Here is a 23734-nt window from a genome sequence, read left to right on the forward strand (position 1 = left end):
TAGAACGTCAGTGAAAATTTACTACTCTTCGTCAGTGAAATTGAAGTTTTCATCTAGGACTAGGTACCATCAAGTCTTAATCAAATATTAAAAATGCTCTGAAATGATTCTTCATTATTTATCGAAGTTACAATTCTTTAGATAATTCTCCTAGTTGTCAACTGTTTTAAATCCACTAATAAATATACAGGGTGGTTGGTAACTGGTGGTACAAGCGGAAAGGAGGTGATTCTACGCGAAAAAAGAAGTCGAAAATATAGAATAAAAATTTTTCGTTTGAGGCTTTGTTTTCGTGAAAATCGACTTTGAATTTTCGCTCGGTACGCGTGCACTTTATCACGTCTCGTTATAACGGATCTCACTGTAGATTTTTAAAAAAAATTAAAAAAAAAATTTTTATTCTATATTTTCGACTTCTTTTTTCACGTAGAATCACCCCCTTTCCGCTTGTACCACCAGTTACCAACCACCCTGTATATAATTAACTACATACGTCTCATTGACCATAAAATCGATCGTAAGAAATACAAATTCACGATAATATGACGAGAATGCCATATAGAAATCAGTAAATATTCAGTTCTTTTAAGTGTTAAATCCCACGCGATAATGTTAAACCCCATAAGCTTTAATCTCAGTTTTTTCAGTTTGAAAACTAGCGGAGACAGTGAAGCGGTGAAAAACTGGAGCGACGAATATAAAGTGCAAACTGTTTACATATTGAACAATCCATTCTTCCAATCGCCTAAATCTTCATCTCTCCAAATCTATAACGCACGAACTAAAATAATTAACAGGTCATCCGACTGTACCCCAAGCCGCGAAATTTCAATACCTCAATAAAATTCTAAAATTTCCTCGAACGACGGTCGTTATCGATGCCAGGATAGCGTGGGCCAGCGACGATTCGGTCGGATATTTCGAGTGGTCGTTTACAGAGGCTGTCGATGGCGCGATCATCGTGACGTCGATAGCTGCGTCTGTTTCAGCAGCAATTCCACGTCATTGCTTGCGGGCTGACTTATTTATATTCACAGTACGACACGGTAGGCGCTCGCCGCTATTTAGACCTGTTGCAGTCGAAATTGAAATTCTCGTTGCAGATGCTAGCCAGCCATCGTATCGTGGCCGCTTCCTTGGCAACGTCATTCCCAATGTGAATTACAACGTCGATGGCTGCGTCGATACGAAATGCGGTACACGTAAATATTTTTGCTCGATTCTTTTAGCGACCCCCTTCGAAACAATGTTATATCGTACTCGTATATACCTTCGGACAGCACAGAGTACTGACGTTTATGCGAACATGCGATGAAATATTCGTTTTACTCGGACGCAGTTCGCCAGATTTGTTGGGAACACATAGTAAGTCGCGTTATTGATTATAGCGATGAAAATGGTAGGTTAGTGATGCAGTTTCGCGTGAGAGTATGAGTAAGAATTGCTTTTAGTGGCCGTATATACTCAGGACGCTGCGTTGAGGAAATTTTCTTTGTACGTTCCCCGTGAATAACGGAGTTCTTGATGTCTGAAAAGATTTGAAAATGCTCTTAGGAATATGTTTCATAGGATGAGTGATTATATTTTTATGTAAAACGGTCAATGATCGTCACATTGATTAGGTAGGTATTAGGAGAATGAAGGAAATTTCTTTCGAAAGATGCAAGTAAATCATTTTGGGAAAGAATGATATTTTGTATAACGCTTGATCTCTTTGTATATTATATTTATAAATAAATTAATGGCGTTGAAGTAAATATTACACGAAGCGTGTTAAAGTGTATTGTTCTTTCGCGAATTTAATGGAGAGAGATGTGAGGAAGTAGATTACGCGCTAGTAGAAATGGACAGTCATAGTCAGACTTTACTTTCTTCAACGTTTAACGTGTTCATATTGATATTTCTATCTCTTTCTTAATCATTTCTTTTTCAAATATGATATAATATCGTTTTCCTGTAGTAAGATGTATCTAATGTGCGTCTTTAGTCCAAAAATGTAATACATTCTTTTATAGTTGTATACTCAGATCGTGTTGCAACTTTTTAAGTGCACCTTTCTTATTCTTCCTTCCTTCGTAAACATTTAAATATCTAAATATACGCATAGTAAGAACTCTAGTAATAATTTTGTATGAATTTTACTAAATATAGATTGTTTACAACTATGAGATCTATAAGATAATAATTTTCATATTATATTATGTGTAATACTTACTAATATCTCTGGATTTAAATGTTCTAGTTTTACATTACATGACATTTATTTAATTATATTTATTCGGATTTTTAAAAGTTACTATTGTACATTAGCCAGAATAACAGACAACGAATCAAAAGATTTACATTGACCAACTTTCGTGTTTCCTTTCTCATTCAAACACTAGTTGCTAAACTGTAATTCTAGCGAAGATATAAATATAGAGTTCGTTCAAAATATTGACTGGGAATATTCCTTTCGGAATTGAATCCGTTTACAACGTAGATAAAATGTTAGTTTATACGGCGAATTCAAATATTAACGTTGGCCGCGAATCTGCAATTTTCTGGCTCCGTCTTTGTCCTTTTGCTTGCTCATTAATTAGACCGAAACGTCTCAACATACTCGATCTACAGCAAACGACGTGTCTGAAACGTACCTCTATTGTTTAATGCATAGTGACAGCACGATGAATTATCTTTTAAATTAGGAAACGATTAAATACACATAATGAGGAACTATTAGATAAATCAACGATTTATTTTAGTCTTTCATTAAAATTTGTCAGAAACTTGTCATCCAATGTTTAATTAATTCTAGAAGTTTATTTAGTTTCTAGTCTCTAGAATATATTATTTGCTAGCAACGAAAAATTTTTACTTAAATAATCTGAATAAATCTGAAAATGTTTCTATTTCTTAAGGCGAAATGTAATGTGAGATATCAAAATAAATTATTGCAAGTGTTCAAATATATTCGTGAACACTATATACATCACATATCTCTACAATAATCATCATAAGTAAACGTATATAAATAAAACATTTGAATACCTCCAAATAGATTTTCTTTTACTAATTTTTTTATTGTACTTACGTATTTTATTATTCACATATAATAATATGAACAATATGAGCATAAATCTAACCATTTACAAGTCTACTAAAAAGCTAAATTAATGACATTTCCTCGATACAATAGATATCGTATAACAGATTTGAATAAAATTTCTCGTTTGTAGCTCGTGTGCCAAAAGTGACTCGAATCTCTGCTATTTAGCGTCTCCACGGCAGTTGTCCGCGATTATTGAGGTAAACGGCAATCGTTGTGAATAATAGGTTGGAAATGGAGTAACATCAAGTAAATAGGATGGCCTTTATTCAGAGGTCATGCAATCTTGAATGAAATGCACCAGTTGGCAAGCCGAGTAACGCCAACACGTCAAAAGATGTACCATGCATATCCGAGGAAGAAGCGAGATCAAACGTAGAAGCGCAATATTGTTGAATGGAATGGTAGGCCGGGAAATATTAGTGTGAAATTAGATGATATTTCCATCATGATTTAGACTTCAAGCTGTTGAATGGAGGGTAAGATACGAGAGAAAGTTAGAAGTAAAGGACAAAGTTATGGTATTTAATTAAACAAAATGTTTTTCACTTAAGAGCAGAGTGCATTCTTCTTTAAATATTTGATGCATTGTCCGTAACATACGCAGACCAAATACTCGGAAGTCAACTGTTTTTGAAATTGACAGGTTTATTTAGGAGTAGATCCAGCCCATCGTTATAGAAAGACATTTTAAATCTTCAAAAGGAATTATAAATCATAAAACAAACATATCTGGCTTTAAGTTCAATTAAATACAAAGTGAGGATAGTTATCATTCGTTGAATGTTAAACAAGATAAAAGAGAGAGAATCTATCTATAGACAGGTGTCCGTAATGTAAATAGTATAATTTGTGCGGTGAGATGACAGTTTGATTGATGATAGTGATTGTTGTATCTTTAAACTTTCCCTAAATGCATAGAAAACCCCAGTCTATTCATTATAATTATGATATGTGTATTAGGAGCCAAATTTAATAGAAGATGTAACGAAATTAAATTTCGATCGTCTGCTACAACACAACAGAAAGTAAATCTTCTACTTCAAACGCCTCCAAACTTGCCTCAAACGGCCTCAAACTTGCCTCAAACTCGCCTCAAATGGCTTCAAACTTACCCAAACGGCTTCAAACTCGCCTCAAACGGCTTTAAACTCGCCTCAAGCGGCTTCAAACTTACCCAAACGGCTTCAAACTTGCCTCGAATGGCTTCAAACTTGCCTCAAAAATTCTCAAACCGAGCTCTGACGCTTAGATACCGGCACACAACGAACTTTGAGGGAAAAATCTTAACGAAGCCGACAGAAATAAGCAACGCGTCGACGTTGGACAAATTTCTGGGCTCGCTTCGTTGATCGAAAACTAAGATCGCGTGGTATCGTTGCAAGTTGGGATCCAGGGGCAGTTTCTGTCGGCGTGCAAGAAAGAAAGAGACAGACAGATAGTGACGAGGGTAGAGAGGCTATGCTGCTTCCGTTTTGGTTTCTGGTCGATGCCTCTGGCGTCTCAATTAGCGAACACTCTCTCTGTCTTGCGCCCCTTTTGCTCTTTCTCTCTTCGTGGTTGGGTGCTCGGTCATGCTCGACGCACCGAGGCCGATCCGTGGCCGATTCTCGAAATAGATTCGCTTCGTTGTCCGTCCTCGCTGCTTGCCGCTTATCCTTTTCTCGATCCCGCCTTCCTTCGGCCCATGAATCTACCGAATACCAGTTGCCCTGCGAATTGATCGCTCTCGTGTTGTACGAGTTTTGTTTGGGCTCATCTCGAGCGAAATCGATCGGATTAAGTACGGTGGAATGTGTCGCGTATTGGCTGGCTTAGGGGTTGGAAGGTGGTCACTGGTGGAATTATTGAAGAGAGGATGAGGTTTCGAATAACGCCTGTTTCGTACGAAAGAGGAGTTTGAGAAAGTAGGTTTACACGCGGGTAAATTTGTAGGATATTAGTGGAATTTTATGGAGAATTCTGTAGCTAAATCGAAAAGTGGAGACTAGCATTAGAATTATCAGACTGATTAAAATGATCAATTCGTAATTTTTCTTAGAAATGTTGTAGGTGCGATCGCTAGAAATTTCACCTTTCGTTGCATTATATTTGTATGAAAAATAGATTTATCTATATTATCGTATTTATATTAAATCGATAAATAAGCCGAAGTGGAGAGATCTGTGGCAAGTAATTACTATCGCGGAAGGACTTCCCATCGAAGTTGACAAATTCGAATAAGACAGCAATAACCATAAGGTCGTAAAAGTATGGGAGTTCTCAGAAGTGTGAGAATGACGTACTGATGATGAGAATTCTAGAATCAAATTTAGAGGAGAATTTAGAGGTTCGTGTGACTCGTTTCTCTGTAGCTACGTAGGAATAAACAATGCATAATGAGTGCAAAAGTTGTCGCAGAAAGTTCACAAGGGAACCTAACAAGGGAATTTCAGAGAGAACGTCAAGCAGCTATGCATATCGAGACGGTGAACAGAGAAAATTTCATAGAAAAGCTAAAGACAACGAATTTGCTTCGAGAATTAATCAAACGTGTTTAGAGAAGGAATAGTCTCTTGTACGTTTTAATTATCCTTGCAGTATTTGTTTCGTGAAAACAGTGAGCTTATTAATTTAACAGTCGACTAGACATTCTTAAAATAAAACAAGGTACGATATACTACGTGTTCGAGGATTACGGGATAGTATCGTTGCATTAGAGTGGATCCATATTTATTTCATCATTTTCTTGTGATAGATACAAATGCTTAGAATATTAACAGAATGTTGCGCTCCATCTCAAAAAGTATTATTTATGAAGGTAGTATTTTTGAAGGTATTTATTGGATGGAAACTAATTTGAGCACGGACGCTCGTTCACTGCCAGTTTCGTGGAACTATAGATTATATAGCTCGGACACTCAGCGTTATTTGTTTCACTCGGAACTTTCTCACTGTCTTTTCTTCTCCCCCTTTCCCCCTTTTCTGTCCAATTATCCGCTTCCTTTTAAATAATTCAATAATTTCCAAGAATATACTGTCTTCGTTATGAATGTAAGATATCCTGGTTAGGAAATTGGTCAATATATTATCGATTGTCTTTTATTGACTTCTTGAAGCTTCATAGAAGCTGGTCTGCCTGACCAGTTGGTTGTTTTGCTATAAACAATTTATTAAATACAGTACATTTCTTCTTGAGACCGTATTACTTTAGATATACATATATACAAACAGATAAAATTATCCTTTGTGATTCTTTGTTATTTAGCGATTCGTACTTCAAGAAAGTGAATTATGAGGAATGCTGGCTTTGTTGTAGATTCTGAAGATATACTGTTTTATTTCTAGTATATTAATTTCATTCTTTATTATTTGTTTAATGATTCATCTATAAAAAGACAAATTTATTTGACATAGGTTAATTCATCTATTTGTCTGTACTTAAAGAAAATGTTGATTGGGAACCAATGCTTTGTTTCTTAATTATTTTTATATAGTTCATCGGAATATGTATGAAGGTACGTTCACGGAAACATTCTTCGGAAAGCTTTCTAATTTTAATTATAATACCATGCTTTTTATTCTTTTCCGTCTTTATTGTTCGTTACGGTTAAGCGGCTTGAAATTTTAAATATTTCCCGGGGTAGTTTAATAATATGATAAAAAGTTATTTTCTAGAAGGACGCATAAGAATTAATATTAATTTAAACATCAAATACAGATAAATAAGCGCAGAAATTAAACACGAATTATAAATAAAAAATTGTATTTGTAAAAGAGAAAAAATTATTTCTTACTTTAAGCAAAAATCTTTAAAAGATGATCGTCAACTCTAATTAAGTAAATTATTAAATACTATAGCGTGGAAAGAAATGTTCAGTTTATTGTTCACACTGGGGCGTTCGTTTTATTCGATCCGTCGATGAACCTGGTAAACTGATCGTGTACACCTAAACTTAGATCCAGCTTCTACGATACGTGGTTCAAATCGGGACAGAAATACGATAGTAAGTGGTACCAGCGATCCCGTACTCGTGACAGAAAATCCTTGGTCAATTTTAATGGGGTTTAGGCGCCAATATATCGTGTGACGAATCGTCGTCAGCTGGTCGCATCGGACCACTGCCATCATGTTCGTCGTATAAGTATCATTGTCCTCTGTCTAATCTCAAGTGGATGGAAGAACCTTGTTTCTTGATTGCAACAGCTAATTAAAGTTTGATCAAGCTGTTTGTGATGCGTTAATATGTTGACGAATGTGAAGAAATATTAAAATGTTAGATATACTTGAAAAATGGAGAACGTGTGATATCTTGTTCTTACAGTTTCTTCATAATTATTATACTAACTTTAAATTAAATTGGAGTTTTATATAGTATAATATTTTTGTTGATAATAAGTAGCATAAAATGAAACATCGACGAAGAAAAATTCTTCGATATTTTATGTTGCTGTTACGATTTATTCGCAATTATTGAAACAGGTGTGTAATATTGATAATATCTTTATCGATAGAGAACGAAATGAAACATATTGTGAAGAGAGCCTCTATATAATAACTATTAAATTTATTGTCACAGACGGCGAAGGAAAATTTATCTTTAGTAAAATATATCTCGGTTATAATTTTAAACGATTGACGACTACATTACAAAATCCACGGTAACGAGATCCGATAAACGAATTTCAATTCAATATTGAGATTCGGCTTATTTTAATACGAATATACTAAAAAAATATTGCAGCGTTGTTAAGCTGGCGAATAACTCGGCTTAAATCACATCGAATAGGAAAAGAAAAACAAATTGGAAATGTAATATTTGCATTGGAAATTACAGTATGAAATCCAATATGAAACTCGGCATGAAATATAAAAATTCCCAGAACTACATTTATAACGAATAAAACCATAAATTATTCACGTTGATGCGTATTTCCTATACAAATACATTTCTCTGGAATATAAATGCAGTAGTTCTCGCGTGAAATAAAATTCAACTTATATCTCGCGGATAAAAAAACATACTGTTCGTGTCGGAAAGATATGCATTCGCTATAAATGTACTGTTCAAAATAATTACCAGAGTCGACAAATTTCAGTATTGTCATGTTCAATAACATAAATAGAAGTTATATACACGAACTACAACATACCTACTGCAAACATATATTTAGTGAAAAAATTAATATACCCATTTTAAACATATAATAAACATATACCTACATTAAATATTTTGTAGCTTCTACGTACATTATCAAATTCATTTCAAACTGTACCAACATAGTCACGATAGTCGTACTTTGTTACGATACTAATGAAACTTCAAAATCTTTCGAATGATACACATAATTTATTCATAAAAATCTTCGAATAATTTCGTGAGCTACTGTACATATTTTTAACCATGGACACGCACACATTGCAGGAAAATAATGAAGAGACACATTGTTGCAGACGGATCTGGCTTCGATTGTAACTCATAGCTATTTGTGTACTTACGTATTCATATATTCGATCCGAGGTTTGTCCATCCAGTCGAAAATAAATTTCATTCGTTCATCTCGGGATGAAACGATGTGCGAACGTAGATATTGTTTGGATCGCTGTTCATTTGTGTTGAAATAGACGTGTATAAAATTGCGTCAAATTTATTACAGTTACACATCCCTAGAACGTGATATTCGTATAAATAAGATGTAGAAAGTTTAGTTTCAGTTAAAGCGGATATTGATAGATTTTAATTATTTAGAGTAGACAAACTTTTAGACGAAGCCTTGCGTATTTCAATTAGTTATTAACTAAGAGTTAACGGTCCATTTAAAGTTTAAGGCACAAGTCTCGCGACTGGAGAAATGGAACCATTCATTAAGCTGGATCTTCCATATATACTGGAACATTCTATAGCACCTTGATATCCTATGCAACTTTCACGTTAACTACTAAAATTATAATACTAAAATTACGGCGTCGTTTATTTATTAAAGAATCTTAAAAACTTGCACTGTTTCCTTAATCATAATTGATAGTGAAACGAGCTACAAATCTAGTAAATTTTCTTTACGATTGTGTTTGAGGATTATACAAGAAGAATATAATGAATATAATGAACTGAGATTCAGAATAAAATAATAAAAATTTCAAAATGAAATTTCTTTATATACGAAGATGATTTCTTATTGATTTACGAAAATTTATTCAACTGTTTGATACTGAATATACCGTGCATAGATCATTATGATTAATATGATGTGATGGAAATAAACCTACAATACATAATTTTGACAGATTTAGTAGTTCCAGTATTAATAATTTCACACATCATGCGACTTTCCACGATTTTTCTCGGCTGGTGTCTCGACCATGTTTTCATTGCTTCCTCTTCAAACAAAGGATCTTCTTTGCTGCGGTCACTCGAGTCCGCTCATAAAACGCCCAGACGTGCTTAGTGGATACATACATATCGCAGATAAGATTTACGTTTCTCTTTGAAGGTTTTCTTACCCCTGTTGCGACGAAGACGTGCAAACGTCCCATAGTTTGATTCACGCTGGAAGTTTTCGCGTGCGTACCGAACCCTTTTTCCATGTAAAAGTAATTAATGAGACCCGACGTTACTATACTTGTTATTGTCTTTGTTTAAAATTGGAATCCTATGCATTCGTGGCAAGCACTTTTGGAAATTTTGGTTGCGTCGAAAAATCAACCGAGCTGAACTAATATTATTAGCGTGGATACGAGTTATCGGTATTAATAAATGTCATTAATATTAGTATAAACAACAGTAACAACTAATTAATGGAACAGAACTTTGTATTCGTGCAGGGTTGCGATTCAATGTATGTAAGTGTACATGTATTGTACATAGAACAATCGCAAGAATAGTTTGGTGAATTATATTAACTGGGAACGTGTCGATCTTTGCATTTTTCTAGCGTAAGTTCCATTGAAAAAACCTGAAGTGAACTAGAAATTCCAAGAAGTCTGTTCAGATTCTGAATCCGCGTCATAAAACCATTTAATATGCGAAGTATTGCATAGAATCGAATAATAATAAGTGCAGTAATAATTACAATATATTTTCAAATAATAATAACATATTTTCTACAAAATTGTTAGGTCATTGTAAAAGTTCGTGTCTGATTTGAATAGATGTCACCAGATTATTTCTCTCAATAGGATTAGTATTATAATACCGAATATACAGGGTGGTTGGTAATTGGTGGTACAAGCGGAAAAATTAAAAAAAAAATATTTTTTATTCTATATTTTCGACTTCTTTTTTCGCGTAGAATCACCCCCTTTCCGCTTGTACCACCAATTACCAACCACCCTGTATAATTTCTTTATAGTCTAACATTTCAAACGAAACAATAATTCTTAAACATTTTGATAATTTCGCAGTGAGTTTCCGTGTTTACCTAATTGTTCTTAATTGGTCCAATATTAATAAATGAAACTGTAGATGTGAACAATGCATTCAGTCGCGAATATATCATAACGAATGGATTAAAAATCTGATCTGAAGTTTACGATATTCTGTTGGGACGTGAACATGTTTTTAATCAAATCTTGAAAATTATAAAAGACGTGCATGTGTCGTAAACATTGGTGTCAGTGCTCCATAAGGTGGCCTTCCGTGGCCTATGGTGGTCTATCGATGAATAAAAATAAAGATATCCACCTTTTGCCTGAATGCCCGTATTTTTAATCAAAGGCCGCGCAGCGAGACGCGGCTTACACTTTCCTCAATTCCGTTGAAAGTGTTCTCGCAAAATAGCCTCGTGACAGAAATAACGCGTTCCCGATAAAAAGCTCGTTGTTACGTTATGTAATGACACGCACGTGTCTCAACGATGCCAATCTGCTCGCATTGTTATTCGTTTGTCTTTCTTTTTGTGATAAAGCATCGCGTATACGAACTTCTCTGTGTTTTTTGAAAATGTTGAAAATTCGGGCTATCGGATAGTTTCAACATCTTGCAGATAGAAATCTTCATTTTACGTATCTCTTGTGAATAATTGCGGCGTGCATAAATTGTGGAATATTTTTAGTATCTCTGAAACCTGCAAAGTGATTTTTTACGTGATTAGTCGGACAGTTTCAATATTTCAGCCATCATGCAGATTTAGAAACCTCATTTCATTTATTCTTTATCGACGAAAGCTGTGAATATGAACTGAAATTTATATATAAATTGGAACTTTATGCAATTTTTGTCCTATTTTTATTAAGTGTCAAGTTTGATCTTTTGAGTTCTTAGGCAGATAATTTCAATATTTGAGATACTTTACATATTTGGATAGAAGTATTAATTCTAGTTCTTTTTTTTTTTTTTTTAATGATATACGCGACTAAAGACTTAATCGCTTTAAGAATCTAAATATCAGAAACTAGAAATGGCGAACTGCTACTTCAACTTGTCGATCAATCGTTAAGGGCCAAGTTTGTAACTCTGTGTAAACTCATCACATCCTTAACTGAGACTTTTTCATCTTTCAATGGTGCTACTTTATGTGTTCTTCAAAACTTTTAAATGAATCCGAAGTTCAACAAAATCTTCGTCGCAAAAATTCTCGAACGTCGCTCGGAAACTTTCCATCATTCGTTTTATTCAAACGTTGCCCCTGATATTAAAATTACTCTGATTATTCGCGCGGCGAATTCCTTTCAACAAGCAATAATTGCTTGTTTAAATTGTCGGCGATTTCACTTGGTGCAAATACATCGCGAGTGTTTTGTATCTCGTGCAAAATACAATTATTTGTTAGTAAAATAAACCATAAGATTGAATATTCGATTTGTGAAAAATAGATAGATACTAGAGTCGTTAAAAAATCATTTAATCGTTCACGCATGAAATGATTTTCGACTGTGCAAAAATCTTGCAAGTACTTTATGAGCTATTGAGTTACTGAAATTAAAATAAAATTAAAGATAAATTTCAACAAACAAAATGAAGAGAAAATTTTAAGTAAATTTGCATAAGGCAAATTGAAATAAATTTGTAAGTAAAATTACTGTAACAAATTACAAATATCGGATCTATTGATCAATGATGTATGGAGTGATTTGCAACCTTTCGAAACTACTAAGGAAGTTTCGTAATTTTTACAAACGATAATTGGAAGCTTTCCATCTCTCGCAATATCGAACTGTTCGATTTTAAATCGCGGTGATTTATTGCTATGCTAATAGAATTAAAGACCAGAGGGAATGGAAGGTCGATAGAGGAGGCTCTCTGTCTCGAAATACTTATTTTTTCATTTTGATTTAATATAACAAGAAACAATCATATTGACCGTGAAGGCTCTGACGTAAGGGGCAACAACATTGGCGCAAATTTTGGAGCGCAGCTTAAAAATATCCTACTCGAAACAGCTGCGTGGATGGAAAGTTTCCTCTATTCACCAACGACCTGTGAAGTTAGGAAGGGATTCGTGAAAGCTCTCATTGAATACTTTCGATCTTTTCCCAATCGCGGAATTATTAAAATTATTGGCGTTTTAACATGTCTGTACTTTATTTGATATTCGTCGGAAATTTAAATTAATTTTCTGTCAAAGGAGAAAGCAACGAGTGCAATGAGTTGTTTATTGAAATTACCCTGATATTACAATTTATAATACAACGTATAAAAAATGTGTGAAAACGCATAACATAATGTAACATAATTTTGTAATATATTGTAATTAAATTTCTCTCTACATTTCACAGAATATTCATATTTACGAATATTTCTTCTCTCAAGTAGCTTATACCTGTTTGTAACAGAATATTCTACTCGATCAGTTCAATTTTCGCTTATATTTCTTTTAAAAGAAAAGATGGAGATCTTTATTGGATATTGCAGAAGCTAGTTCAATACTTGCAAGAGTATGTTCGAGATATTTGAATACTTTATTCTATGTATTATTGCGTCTAGATAAATTACGATGCTTTGTAGTTTATGTACTAAACAAAATTATATAATATTAAACCAAATGAAAATTGTTGTTATTTCTATACTCAGAGGTAGGATCACAATAGTTATTATTTTATTCGATGGATAAATCTATCACACCGTTGTGAGCCAAAAAAACCTTTATTGCACGCGCTTACAAAAAACTAGGGATAAAAACAAAAAGGCATCTTTATCGATTAAATCTATCGATTGTAACTAGGATCATCCTCTATTTACTATTTCTTATAACTAACGCATTTGCATATGGATGGCGAGTACGAACTCACGTTGTCATTTTCAACAAAAATTAAATATTTTGTTAAGTTTTTAAACAGAACGTAACTTGTCTCACTAAAAATAAGGAAAAAATATCTTTCACTTTATTGTACGAAATTATTATATATAATGCCAACAAATTGACTGTAAAGACCGACTAAAAACAATCTAATATATCATAATAATCCTGAATAATTCTATTATAAGTTGGAATAAAAATTCTGTAACGAAGTACAACTTCTTTTAATCTAATACAGTAGTTCCATAATAATTCTAATGATGGAATTATAAGAAATAAAATTCCAATGGAAATAAGGAAACACACGTTAAGATAGATACACTGTAATCGTTATTAATATAACATATAATCGTTGCAAAATGATCGTTTATAATACGAAGCTAAAGTGTAAAATACGGAAAGATCGGTTGCGGGCGCAGGAACATCAGAAGCGTTTCAAACCAACAATTGTACAATGAAGAGTTTCTAGACCGTTTTGAACACGAGAATCCAGAATAATCCGGAGAATGCGAAGCTAATTAGAGAGCGGAATTAATTACTCGCGGAATGGACGTCGACGAAATTGCAACCGAGGACATGCATGTATCTTCCTTGTTTAACTAATGAGGTTACGTACGCCAACGACAAATTCGTTTGCCGAAATATTCGCGATATCCTTTTGCAGACTGAATGATTATAAATTGTTATTATCTTGATTACGGCATTAACATATGTAGCAAAGATTTTATGAATGAAGCTCGTTTAGAGCAGTGCCCTGTATTGTCTGTGATTATGTTCGTACGTTTCGAAGCTTTCTGCAACGTGTCGCGAACATTTTCATTTTTCAGCGTTTCGTTGCTCGGCGAAAAAAGTGTCCGCTCGAAAGTTGACAGTTCTAACGTATTACGGTTCAAAGAGTTCTCTTGTTTCGACAAATAAATGTTTTCGTTGTTCGTTGCCATCGAATTGATGCATGGTACGCGTTAATTGGAGTTTTTGGTGTTGTAAAAATAAACAGAGAGTTGAGATTTCTCCTTTGAAAGGGAAGAACTGCAGGTTTGGCTAAGATAAAAAGAAAGAAAAGAAGATTGAGAATTAATTCAGTTGATTAATACAACGCTTCAGTTAATTAGTACTTTATATTAAATATAATTCGACCAAGATCAGGTAATTCTTTCATGAAATATGTTATCACGATTTGACTGAAATCCTAATTCTAACTGAATTAGAATTTTTGTTATTTCTTTTGCCAGAACTTCCTTTATTTTACATTAATATTAAGTGGAATCCATCCACCAGTAGAAAATCTAATTTAATATAATTCCACTTCACAATTCAGTTTAATTTAAATTGAAAACACAGTTGTTAATGCAAAGCAAAGTAGATGAGTTCAACGTAATTTGATGTGAAACAAGATTTTGTTCGTATGTATTGAAACTTTAAATATCAAATATTCATGTAATTAATAACTTAATCTTGATCAAATTCTGTATGATTAATTCTTCGTGTTATAAGTCAAGTTTCTTCATTAAATAATTTTCTAATTAACTTTTATTACAGTAATGTCAAAGTATTGTATGCAAAATTGTTTAGTTTTTTGCTACTATTGCCGAATTCTGTTCGCTTGCCTTCTGTCGAAATATTGCACTGATAGAGAAAAACATAGAAAATTAATTTGTTTAATTGAAGAACAGAGTTACAACATATTCGGCAACTAAATTTCCGCAATCATTATTCTAACGAAAAAATCGCATTCTTCTGACTTAGTCAGCTGCAGAATGCAATTTCACAAAACTAGTGTCACCGATAGCCCCATATTGCTTTTCTACTTCTTCATACGCGTTTTAGTAAAACAATTAAAACATTGATTCGCATAGAAACTCACCTAATATTAAAACGATTTAGATATTCAAACCAGCCAACTAGATTTTTCTAATTACGATCGATCGATCAATGACATTTACCATTCTCCATTTTTTAATTTCCGGACAAAATTTATAAACAGCTTGTCTATTGCCAATTGTGTAACACATTTGATCGTCAGTGGAATAATGTATGAAATGAAAGCAAATTTCAGTAGAGAGATATATTCCATTAGGATATTGGACCTAATTTTATATAAAATGAATAGAGTAGTGTACAGGATTGTTGTCTTGTCTTTGTAAAAAAAAATATATTTTTCACAAATATGTACGTATTGATAGCTGTGCAAATTTCGTAGCTTTGGTAGTTTTATTTCCCACTATAATATTCTCTAACATTAAGCATTATATTCTTATTAGAGCATAGGTATATTGATGGATTATACTCTATTAACTCAAACTCATTATTTTTCATTGTATTTCGTTAAAAAACATCCATCATACTGTAAAGAGTATAATGAAAAATGTAAAAATCGAACTTCTTCGTTCGTATACCATTCATTCTATTTTTATGTCTCGCTGTTCTTCGCAAGTAGCTGTAAACAGCCAGCCAATCGTAATTTTTATGATTTATAGCAGTGAATTTGGAAATTGTATTACGGGACGAGCATATGTTGCACTGTATTTTCCATTAGACACACCAACGCAATTTTTAAATTTACTTCTTTAGATCTGAATTAAATAATTAAAGAAAAATGAAAGAAAATTCTAGTAGAAGTAATAAAAGTTCGAAATTTTCTGTATGTTAGTATATTTTATATGATACAAAATTGCGTGATATGATTAGTTAGCTCCACGCTAAATTTCAAAAGCGACGCTTTACATCCGCGACGTAAGCTCGTCTCCATCTGGCGGCCTCATCGGAAAAACTCTCGAGCTTTCAAGTTCCCGCGTAAGCTTTCAACTGGTGTTGCCATCTGGACGAATCTCGACGAACCGGTTTTATGTTTATAAATAATCCATTTTGCAGCTGAATAGTTGCTTCGTGGTTTAACGTTGATCGTCCATTGGCCTCGTAAATTCATTAAAAAATTCATTCTCATGGCACTTGTCTCTCGAATGTTCGGATCTTGAACATATTAACTTGATGTCAGGACCAGAACCCTCGGTTCCTTGACTTTGTTGAAGCAGAGTCCACTGTGCTTTGTTAAATTGGTTGTTTGCTTTTCTTCTGCTTGAATTAGAAAGATGAACTCTCTGGATCTATGGAGAACATCATTATGGGGTCTGTTGAGTAACATATATTCCATATTGCGAGGGAATTTCTTGAATCTTACTGAAACAGTAAACAAAAATTGAAGCGTGCTTTATTTTATTCTTTACGTTTTGCAATGTCGAATAGCTGGAAATAATTATTTTGCCTTCTCGATGAAAAGCCATTGTATAGATTTGCATCTTTAACATACGTTTTAATTTATTCGATTTTTACTTCATTTCGATTTTAACGATTCGTACTTTACTAAATTCTAGTTTACATACGGGAATGCTAAAACACTGAACTCATCTGGAATTAACAAAAATCGAACTATGATATTAATACATCTACAAAGATAAAAATATTTATTGACGAGAGCAAGATTTAGGAAATTAATAGAATGAAATCAGAGCTTTCACGTGTTAAAATCTAATATAAGAAATTCGAGTATAATCAGATTCATTCGAAAAAGGACGATATCTCGGCCCAATATCTTATTGCTACTAAACACGTGCAAATCCATTATAAATTTAATTGACAAAAATTGAGTCATCGTTTGAGAAGAATCCCACTCCTCTCATCTGCTCACCCAGCTGTCCTTATTCCTTTCGAACTGCTAGATCGAATATAGAGATATTTACGTACAACTATTTTCTGTGGCAATTGCCAAAGAAGCTTCACACGATTTACGAAGAGGATTTGCACTTGGCTAGCTTCGTCTCGTAATTTCGCTGGTTTTCTTCCAGACCATCGTTTCCGGAATATCGTGGTGGCGTCGTCGCAACGACTTTCAAATCAGGTTACGGATGAAAAATATCGCCTTCTGCAATGCAAATTCGTTGTAAATATCAAGACGAGTCACAAGCTTAAGTCTCCGTACAATTCGTGCAAATTGCCCGTAAGGAATTTTTGAAGTCAACGCTACTATGTTCCACTGTTAGAATCTATCCTCATGATAATAGTGCTTTTCAGAAGCCAAACTTTGCTTTTCGGAAATTTCTCATCTTGAAAATTATCTAGGTTCGCGATTAACATTCTTGAAAAATAAATATTCTGATCGAACGAGTTTGTTTATCGTAGACAGGTGGCATAATAATAATGCATAGTAAATTAGGCGTATTCAAAGCAATAATATTTTCGTAAGGAAATCGCTTCTCTCTGTTTTTCAATGTTCTAATTGATTACTGTGGCTTTTGAATAGATTAATTAATGGTTCTTCGAGTATTAGTTAACGGGTAAAGGTAAACGATATAAGCTGCATAAGAATTTATAGATTCTCATCTAGTGTTTATCTTGGTGAACGATCAAAGGAAATTGTACGGATTATTTTTAACTTGCTACCAAAAATAGACGTTTTCGTGGAAGGAAACCGGAGAAAACGATTCTATAAATCTATTTTATCGGTTTATAATAAAAATCTACTTTATTTTGATTTAGACGAGATTTTTATATACATTGATTTATGTTTAGTAGATTCATATTGCAGAAAGCGAAAACGATTTGGGAAATCTACTTTATTACGTGCTAAATCAATATTTTTATCTTCGTCGAGATTCGTGTTATTCGCAAAATTATGCAACTCCATGAACGTCGTAGACAACACTATTTTACGCGAATTAAAATATCGTAATCCTCGCTTATTGTGTCTTGTGCTTTCAATATATCAGCGTTGAATTTTTTTAAACTAGAAATCTTTAGAAAAGAAAAAAAGAAAAGAAAGGGTGTGTGCGGCGAGAGATCGGAGATTTATTCGCACGTGACGTTCATAAAGTTCGAAATAACTTTCGAACATTTATTTTTGTCTATATAGTATACTTACGTTTCTTCTTTTTATTGAAACTTCAAACGTCTTCGTTTTGCAAGAAATCGCGAAGAAATCTAAAACACAGTTGAATCCAAACGCATATTATTCGTTTGAAATGAAACCGAGATAAGATTCGCCGTTATAAAGTACAAAAGACAGAAATCTGGAGTTTAAGACGATAAAAGACGCGAATTTACAAAACCACCGAGCAGATGGATAAAGGCGTGGTTCAAAAGAGAGATGGTATAAGCCGCTGAGAAGGTGAAAATAAAAATCTCAGCCATTAAACCCGAAGAAAGGGTAACTCGACTAACGCAGAAAGAAAGCTTGAAAAGTAAGAAAATGGAAACGTACGAAGGGAGGATTCAGCGAAGCGAGAGAGGTCAGAGACGTGTCGAGTCAGAAAATAGATGAGACACGAAACAGAATTTTCCGTGGCAAAGTCCAGACAAAAAGGAACGAAGAAAATTGACGTACGTTGTTGGCATCATAGAGTCGTAGAGGAACTAAGATATATCTAATACACAGAAAGAAAATTTCATGAGTCGATGCCGCGAAGTTTTTCGTCATTTATCTGTCTTCCTATCTATTTCTTGAATTTCATTTCAAAAATTTCTATATTCCACTTTCCTATCATTTACGTTCATACCTTTTTGACTTGATAATCAGAATAATTTCAGTCGGCTTCTCGATCAAAGCTCGAGAGTATACCCTGTAAAATAGAAATTGGTTAATTTCCATACGCACTCGCGAATCTAAATAGATGCTAACAGTAAGTGAAATTTCATGCCTGAATTCCTATTCTCAGGATTCTTATTTTTATTGGAAAAAGTTGCAAGTAATTCACTCGAATAATGGACGTTTAATGTATTAGAGATATCGACAGGTTGACATTTTGCAAACCTAGTGCGATAAAAGACAAAGGTCAGACACAAAGGATCCAGTTTATCTATGGAAGGTTACAAATATTGTTCATCTTCTATATTTTTCTTTTTCATAAAGTCAGAGTGGGATATATCTACAATCTACTCGATTCCATATCTATTGCGAAGATAATTCACTATAAGATTGGAAGACAAAATAAGTGACTTTTGTGAGGAGAGTTAAACGAGTTTGGCTCGTGATGCGAAAGTTTCCTATCGTGATGACATCGGTGTATCAATACCTTATTAGTAATTGATTTGTTAGACGCTGAACAAAACGAGATATGTTCTTTCCCATTATTCTTCTACGTTTTTGAGCAGGAAAATAATCTAATACTTTTGGAGTTTCCGATGCGCAAACGGGTTACTAGTTGTAATCAATAAACGATATAACTAGAATTTCGCTCAGAAAGTAATAATGACGTAGTCAGTGAATTACGGCAGGGAATAAAAAATTCAATTAGAAGAAAACTGTTTCATGAATATGCAGGTAATACTACATGGACGAAACAACGTTTTAATAATTAACCATTTTATCACCGTTACTACTAATTATTGTGGAACGTATTTTAATTAAAACACCGTTAACATTTAGTAATGCAATTATAAAATTTTCATACGTACAATTACATGATATTAAAACACGAGATATCATCGCATCTATTTCCATCAATTCTCTGTTTTATTTTTTCTTTACGTGACGACAATTCTAGTGGGATTTTTATTATAATACGCTTTTTTTAGATGCGACCAAAAATAACTGAGGTTAAGTGATAATATTTTTGTGCGGAAATCGTAATATTTCGTTGCGGATGGAAGAATGTTGTACCTGTTTATTTAAGACGTTCATATACAAATCGGTAGTACTTGTATTTTTATTTTTATATTCGTTCCGTTGATCTATAATTATTACGATGCCAAGCTATGAATATTTATCGTTGGAAGGATCGAAATAAAGAACAATAAAAATAGTGCATAAATTAATGTATAAAGTACGTTTGAAACAGATTAAATAAGAGATTCGCAAGTAAGCTATTTCCAAGTTATTTGCTATAGTAGCGTAAATTGCTGCGAACTACCCTACTGCAACATGTTATTCCTCTCCCATAAAACATGACTCGGAAAAATTCAAATAAAAAATTACAACTGCTAAAACGTTTATATCAAACCAATAGTTCTCTTCCTCAAGAATTGTAAAATTGAATCAATAATGCCAACTGAGTCGCTCAAAAAAATAGAAGTCCATTATAACGGCTGATGTCGTTATGAATAGTCAATTGAAAGAAAAATTTTACCAATCACCGAGAATTCAGATTTCAACAAACGATACCATTTTCATCATTCAAGCCATCGTACAAAACATTTAAACAATCTAGTCTTCTCCAAAGACTATAGAAATCAGCCGATGCTTTCAATCCATTCTAGTCGTTGATACGCCTATAAGCAATCAATTAAAAAAGACAAACAAAAATTGCTGCTTCCTTTATTCTTCGTTTACGTATCACACAAAAAAAAAAAGGATAGAAAAGGGAAACGATTTCAATAAACTACACTATTTTCCTTGTGAAGGCGCTCGTCCAACAATTTCACTCGGTCCCTCGCCGACAAAAGGCTGCCTTTCAGAGAACGAACGCATATAATGGCCATAAATTCGGTGACGGCGCGTTGCGATCGTAAACGACGTCGATGTCTTATGAGTTCATTCACGTTGCCGCTGCTGTCAACGAGCCAGTTCCACACAGGAATCCGATTTACGAACGCGTAACGTCGATATTTGATTTATTCGGCCGGATCCGCGTGGCCGAAATAGAGATCCGCGTTCTCCATTATTCTTTACGCGTTTCGATCTGCGTCACCGCCCCACCTTGCTTCTCTGTTTGTTTCGTTTTTCAGCCCCGGACGGCGCGAGCCTTTGTCCGCGAGCGAAGCTCGCAATCAACGCCCTTTGTCTCCCTTAAACTCGACCGGCGTTGAAAACTCGACGTGTCGCGCTCGATGAGAACCATCGGCCGTTTTCAGTGATAAATTCCGATCGAAATTCATCGCGGGACAGTGCCGCCTATACGGATTGTATACGAGCGTGGAAATTGATTTGCGCGCCAGGGTTTGATTGTAAGTAAAAGAAAAATGCAGTAATTGGTCACGTTTGAAACGATAGAGAGGCGCGGCTGATGGCCGCTGTGCTTTCGAAGCGTCGTGCGTTTGTGTAATTTGCGTGGTATGGATGACTCTTTTTTAGTCATTTTCAAAGGGGATAGAATTGTACGGTAGGAATTTCTTTCGCGACAGGTCCAGCGAAAATGAAATTATCGACGAAAATCGGACCTGATTATTTCGACTCGATTTATTAGAGATATTTATTTCACAGGTTTAAGGTGGAGTTTGGAATTTAAAGAAAACCACAATTTTGTATATTTATTATTTTTATTTTATATTTAAAACCACAATACGCTTTTTATCAAATCACAGAATCGATCGAATAAAATCTAGACAATGAGTTTCGTTCGATAATCCCTTGACATTGTACGTTCCATCCTCGAATCCATCCTCGAGAGTAGCAGCGTCTGAGGGGTAGTCGCGTAGCTCTTCGTCGTGTACCGTCGTCACGAGACGTCGTGGTGGCCATCGTCGTCCTAATTATACGTGTTTCTCCGTATTTCTGGAATTAGACTGAGGATGGGGCGCGGTGCGGTTGACTCTCTCGCGGTAAAGCGGAGGCGTGCTTCTGAAGCTCAGTCGCGCGTGATCCACCTCGAATCGCGCATTCATCCTGCACGAAGAAGCTACTTTCGTGAACAACTTCGTCGCGCCTTCGCAGCAATCAGGCTCGTCCGATGGGGCGTCCACGTAGGTATCGATCCGTGCCCCGAGTACCGATCGATCGTCGATCCTGCTGATCGAGGAACCTTCTCGTCTTCGTCCTTTACGCTCCTAATATCTCAATATTAGAATTTCCTTTCTGTTTCTAATATTTCCTATTATTTTCACTTGCACTCGTACAAATATTTCTTCTATGTGATAAAATTAAATTACTATAAAATTAGAGTTCTATGTTTAGATGTAGAGTTTAATAACTGAATAAAATATTTCTAATAAATATAACGAGTCTTTGGATAAAAAGATGAACGTGAAAGTGACTGAAAATAAAAATAGAAATTAGCTTTGAAGAAAGTATCAAGTTGGAGTACTTGGAACAGAGGCTACAGAAGTCTCAGATATTTTAGAGGTGTTCCTCGATCACGCTATCGATATCTACGAGAGAGTCAATCGCTGAGAGATATTCGTTGGAGAAGCAAAACCGTTCGAGTGCGTATCGTGATTCAGTGAGAGGGTTACAATCTTTCTTCTCCGCACGATCGTTGACCAACGCGATCTCAGTGTAGTTTAAGTTGTGAAACGCGAAGAGGATCGCAAACAATCGCCATGGCAACCACGCAAGTCTTCCAGGACTGGGACTCACCCCATGATACCATCAGCTCCATGACCAGGTCAAGCACTCGTAAAACTACCACCACTACTACCAGCAGGCGAGAGGTAAGATTATTTTGGGTCAAAATAGTGATGACAAAAAGGATAAGAATTATAGCTAGAGATAAAGATTGCACGATAAAATTATGCGTTAATTCTATTTTCCATTGATGCACGGTTCGTATTCGATAGATGATAGTTTTGGATCGTAGAGTGGGTTAGCTGTGAATTTATTTAAAACGCAGAGTAAGTTTGGATGCTGGTAAGCCAGCTGTTTACCGTTGCATGCGTGTTTCTGGTTAACTAGACGATGCAGGCTGTTATGTAGGTAGAAATTGTGAACGCAGTTTTCTGCAGTTTCGCAACAGCTGAAACTAGGTCTTGTGATGGTTTCTGGAGACGATTGTTTTGGAGATAGGAGACCTATTTTAAATATCGTTAGGATAAACATTAATTATGCGCGAATAAAATTATAAGTTTAGAAGCTTCTTTACTTTCGTTACAAAAAATGGTACTTCTAACGCCAGTTACTAGATTCTACGATGTGCTACAATCACATAAATTTTATAAGAAATTCTAAAATGACTAATTAAAATACTACAAGCTTGGGAACTTCGAGAAATAGTAAATTTAGTGAATTTAATGAAAGAACTTCGTGTAGAAGCTAGTATATAATTCTTCATAAGGAGCTTCTTTTTTCTTTTTGGAGTTTGATAAAACAAATCTAGATTGCCTGTGAAGCATGGAAATATATGTTTTCCTGTGGATTAAATTATCGCGTGTGGATTGGCTATAAGCGATATCCTCGGAACCTGCAAGGCATGCACAAAATCCAAATCGATGTTATGCCGCGTGAGTGCAGCCTAAAATTAGAAGCATCCGCGATCAAACACAGCTAATCTGATTCTCGGAAAATTTCAAGTAATATTGCACGATTTTCGTACGACACATCATTTCGTTCTGACAGTTTTGTCGGAAAATTGTACGAGCGGACAGCGTTTATCGTTACATAATTCTGCCTCCTGATATGATCCAACAAATTGAACTCGAAACATATTGCAGTCGGATTGCCTAAAACGTAGCATGAAAATAGCGTTTGCTTCTGCCTGTTGGTCACGATACGGGCAAGCACAGATTAGC

General features: G+C 34.6%; 1 protein-coding gene across 10 annotated transcripts in view; it reads left to right on the forward strand.

Annotated features, from left to right (window-relative positions):
- LOC117204947 (tropomodulin) overlaps positions 1-23734 on the forward strand; it is a 115760-nt gene that overhangs the window by 14762 nt on the left and 77264 nt on the right. Inside the window, exons 1-2 of one of the 10 annotated variants that reach the window (XM_033442886.1) lie at positions 21868-21973; positions 22351-22660. The exons of 8 other annotated variants lie outside the window; for them this stretch is intronic. In XM_033442886.1, coding sequence (XP_033298777.1) covers positions 22550-22660 — 111 coding nt within the window. In that variant the 5' untranslated portion in view covers positions 21868-21973; positions 22351-22549. Of the gene's footprint in view, positions 1-21865; positions 22661-23734 lie in introns of those variants that run through there. One more of the 10 variants, XM_033442885.1, reaches the window with a different exon arrangement.

The sequence above is a fragment of the Bombus bifarius genome, unplaced genomic scaffold (assembly GCF_011952205.1).
Source record: "Bombus bifarius isolate JDL3187 unplaced genomic scaffold, Bbif_JDL3187 scf7180000007984, whole genome shotgun sequence".
Classification (NCBI taxonomy): Eukaryota; Metazoa; Arthropoda; class Insecta; order Hymenoptera; family Apidae; genus Bombus; species Bombus bifarius.